General features: G+C 34.2%; 1 protein-coding gene across 9 annotated transcripts in view; it reads left to right on the top strand.

Moving 5' to 3' along the window:
- The first annotated feature begins 1925 nt into the window (after positions 1–1925).
- The window catches only part of MYBPC1 (myosin binding protein C, slow type), a 101808-nt gene continuing 99875 nt past the window's right edge, over positions 1926–3858 (top strand). For all 9 annotated transcript variants that reach the window (XM_010853450.1, XM_010853447.1, XM_010853451.1 and 6 more), the window contains exon 1: positions 1926–2182. In XM_010853450.1, coding sequence (XP_010851752.1) covers positions 2158–2182 — 25 coding nt within the window. In that variant the 5' untranslated portion in view covers positions 1926–2157. The remainder of the gene's footprint in view (positions 2183–3858) is intronic.

Genomic DNA, 3858 nt, shown 5'->3' with positions numbered 1-3858 from the left:
TGTCTGCAGAAGCCAGTGATGGCATGGCACCTCTTTTGTGGCATGTGTGAAATCTGCCCATCACTATAAACATTCTTTGCAACATGACACTTTGCCCTTATGTTCATTTCATATGTGGTGTTTAGTGTGATGGGAAAGCTGAGGGAAAAATGATTCTTTTTTTAAAGACTAGTCATATAGAATCACAACGTTAAACCTAGAAGGGGCTTCAGAGATCATTTTTTCAGACCCCTCATTTTACGCAAAAGGAATCAGAGGCCCAGAAAGGCCATTTGACTTTCTTAAACTCTTCTGGTTAATGATAGGTCCTGAAATAGAAACCAAGAGTCCGACTTCAAATTCTAGGTTTTTTAATTTGTTTCATCTATTAATGGATACTCTAATGATAGACTGGGCGGGGGAGAAAGTTTTTTCTAACTTTGCATTACAGAATATACTGTATTCTGGCTGACATTTAGCTGTTTAGCATCTAAGAGCAAAGGAATATTTTAGAAAACAAAACAGCATGCTCAGTAGCACTATGTGATTGAGAAAAGGCTTTCTTTGTAGAAGATGTTCATTGACCTTCTTGACTGGTTTTCCGCCTCCTCCCCACCAAATAGCTAAAGCATGATGATATTGATTCTAAGTTGAGTTTCCATCCTTATACGAAAAGTTAGCTTGGCACAGAGCTTGGCAGAGCTAAGTCTGACCAGCTGTGCTCTTAGCCACAGGGGAAATTAAGTGAGAGAGTGTGGCTGGTTCTGTACAAATCAATCAAAGTCTTTTGAAAATGGTCTTGAAAACACATACCAATGAAAGCACACAGGTAGTTGTCTTTTCACATAAACTAATTTTAGTCCTCATCCATAAGAGGCCATGGGCGTGGATAAAGAAATTATTGTTTTGGCCAAAATGTTCATTCGGGTTTTTCCACAAACTGTGAACGAACTTTTGGGCCAACCCAATAAGATGTTTTTCTTAGGTTGACTAATTGGTAATTCATATTTCTCCATCAGTTCCATGAGAATTTGGGGAGAAAGTGGCTAACAGTCTACTAATATTTTAAGTTAGATTTGTGTACATGTTTGCCATGTTGAAACAAAACAATGGCTACTGGCCTGACTTTTTTTGCCCATGCCCCATATATTTTTAAATATATAATTCAGTGGTTTTTAATATATTCACAAAGTTATGCATCCATTACCACTATCTAATTCCAGAGCATTTTCATCATCCCCTAAAGAAACTTCATATCTACTAGCAGTCATTCGTAATCCCACCTCCCTTCAACCCCAGGCAACCACTAATTGAGTTTCTGATGCAATAGATTTGCCTCTCCTGGATATTTCATATGAATGGAATCATACAATACATGGTCTTTTCTGTCTGGCATCTTTCGCTAAGCATAATGTTCCCAAGCTTCATGTATGTTGTAGCATGTATCATTACTTCATCTTTTTGTATGCACTGTAATTTTTTAAAGGATGTTTCTTGAAACAAAGATACAAGCTAAATATTCCTTAATAGAAAATTTTGCTATTTTTGGAGGAGAAAATGAGACAAAATATTCAACACAGAGATTTGGCTTGACAAATAAATATTAGTATATTGATGAAAAGTAAGAAAAAATTTAAACCCAATAATTAAGAACAGACAACAAAAAGCTTATGGGAACATAACATTATCATCAATACAGAGGTTTTTCTTTATAATCTTAGTGAAAATTAAGGTATATGTTGAATTAACATGTTATGATTTTTAATTTGATTTAATTTTTTATTATCAGGCAACTTTTTGCTTTTCTGAGTTGACACATGCCTCTGTCAGACAGAAAGAGAAGAGCAAGAAGGAGCACGAGGCTGCAGCTGAATTTAGAAAGTCAGAGGTGCTCTCATAGCCACATGAGATGAACAGAAGATTCCTTCCAGTAGGCAAGAGAGCAGAGTGCAGACAACAGATGTGAGAAGGTGCTCATAGCTGTTGAGTTCCAGCATCCTTGTGCTGAAGAAGGGGTGGTGCAAAAATGATTGACATTCCCAGGGAATATAAAAGCCCTGGACTTCTCCCCAGCTGCTTGTCACACTGACCTGTACCATCTCTCAACTGCTCGTGGGGTTTCTGTCAACTAGTACTGGAAAGGACAAACTGTTTGGAGAATAATATTTTATTGTGACCATGCCAGAACCCACTAAGAAAGAGGGTAAGATTCCTCCCTAGATCTTTTTGTTGTACTTTTTAATAAAGCATGTGTTTTTTTTTGCTATTTTCAAAAAATATCTAATTTCTTAAAGAGACTATAAGATAATAGAATACTGTGACTTAAGGAAAAGAACCTTTGGAGTAGAAAGACCAGAGGGTAAATATAGGAAGAGTATAACCAATTAAAAAATATCTGATAATGATCATTTATGAAGGAACATTAACTGAAATGATCAAATTAGAATTTTATCATTAGTTGCAAAGAATCCTTAAAGTTTAATTTTCTTAGGTTCAGTCACAAATTTTTCACCTGTATTTACAGTTTGTGGGGAGTGGGAGGAACTTGGAATGTTTTCTTAAATAGTTAACAAATTTGTTCAAGATTTCAAAAAAGAATTTGTGACAGTATTTCCCAAATTGCTATATTTTTCTCCTAGAAAGACATTTAAAATATGCAGATGCAGTTATTTTTTGGTTTTATCAGTTTGGAGCTTTATTAATTATGACATTATTATAATCTTGCATGGGAAAAAAAATCAAACACCTGGGTTAAAGAATATCTTTGAATGTCAATGACAGACTATGTTCTTTAATGAGATTTATTGTAGGTAATTTCATAGTAACCGTTTAAAAATAATTAAGATGAAAATAATTTTCATTAGGAAAAATGCTTCCTCCAATAAACAGCTTCTCCTACCTATGAAAAATCAATATCTTAAAACTACTTATTAATAATATAAATAAGCTGAAATTCAAAATTACTAAAATAACTAATGAAAAACACAAATTAACAGCAGAAATGTATTGAATTTAATTTTAAATGGTAACATCTTTTAAAAATACTCTTTTCATTTGTGTTAGTCTTCCTTAGTGCCTACTAAATCTTTGTTTTTCACTTCTGCAAATAAAAGCAACAAACTGACAAACATTAGCAGAGAGCCAGAGAGCATAAAAATGGTATTTAGTTTTTTTTTTATTTTTAATTCTAAAAACTGCTTTTAACCATTCTTTTGAGAGCCTTGAAAAAGATGCTTAGATGTTGAATCCAAGGTTGAAACACTAACCAAATTACCAAAAGTTTTTGAAATATATTTTCTTTATGTAATTAAGTAACCAGTGTTGACAGGCTGTGGTGATCAGTTTACAGGTTGGCTTTACTTAGTGGCGGAGGGCATTGATGGATGAAATCTTCTACCCGAAATAACCACACCAAATGCATGCATTAATATGGGAACTTAATCCTGACTATCAAGCAGTGAGTCCAGTCCCTGCTGAAGTGTCTTATTTGTAATGCAAATGATTTACTTGTGTATTAAGTGTCCTTTTCATTTGATCTGTCACTTGACTAGCCTCTTCAAGGCTTATTTGGATGAAATGCATTCTATGTTTCCTGACGAAGGACAGAATATTGTTTTAATATCCTGCATTTAGTGGATGAATTTGCATGTGTTACTTTAAAGCCCATTGGAAAATGACAAGAAAAGCTGAGAAACTAATAGGCCAATATGAAGAGCTGTAGAGCCTATAAAGCTAATTAAATTATTTGGATTGCTAGATGTGATAAAGTTTTCCTTTTTGTCTGACAACTCAATCTGATCCATTTTACTTTTAAAGACAATGAAACTAGCCGAGACAGGAGGAAAATACATCTTTAACTTCAGCCCATCCCCCACCCCA

This window comes from Bison bison, unplaced genomic scaffold, assembly GCF_000754665.1.
Source record: "Bison bison bison isolate TAMUID 2011002044 unplaced genomic scaffold, Bison_UMD1.0 scf7180017864327, whole genome shotgun sequence".
In the NCBI taxonomy this organism is placed as follows: domain Eukaryota; kingdom Metazoa; phylum Chordata; class Mammalia; order Artiodactyla; family Bovidae; genus Bison; species Bison bison.
The sequence above is the reverse complement of the archived record's forward strand: the minus strand, read 5'-3'. Positions and strand labels throughout refer to the sequence as shown.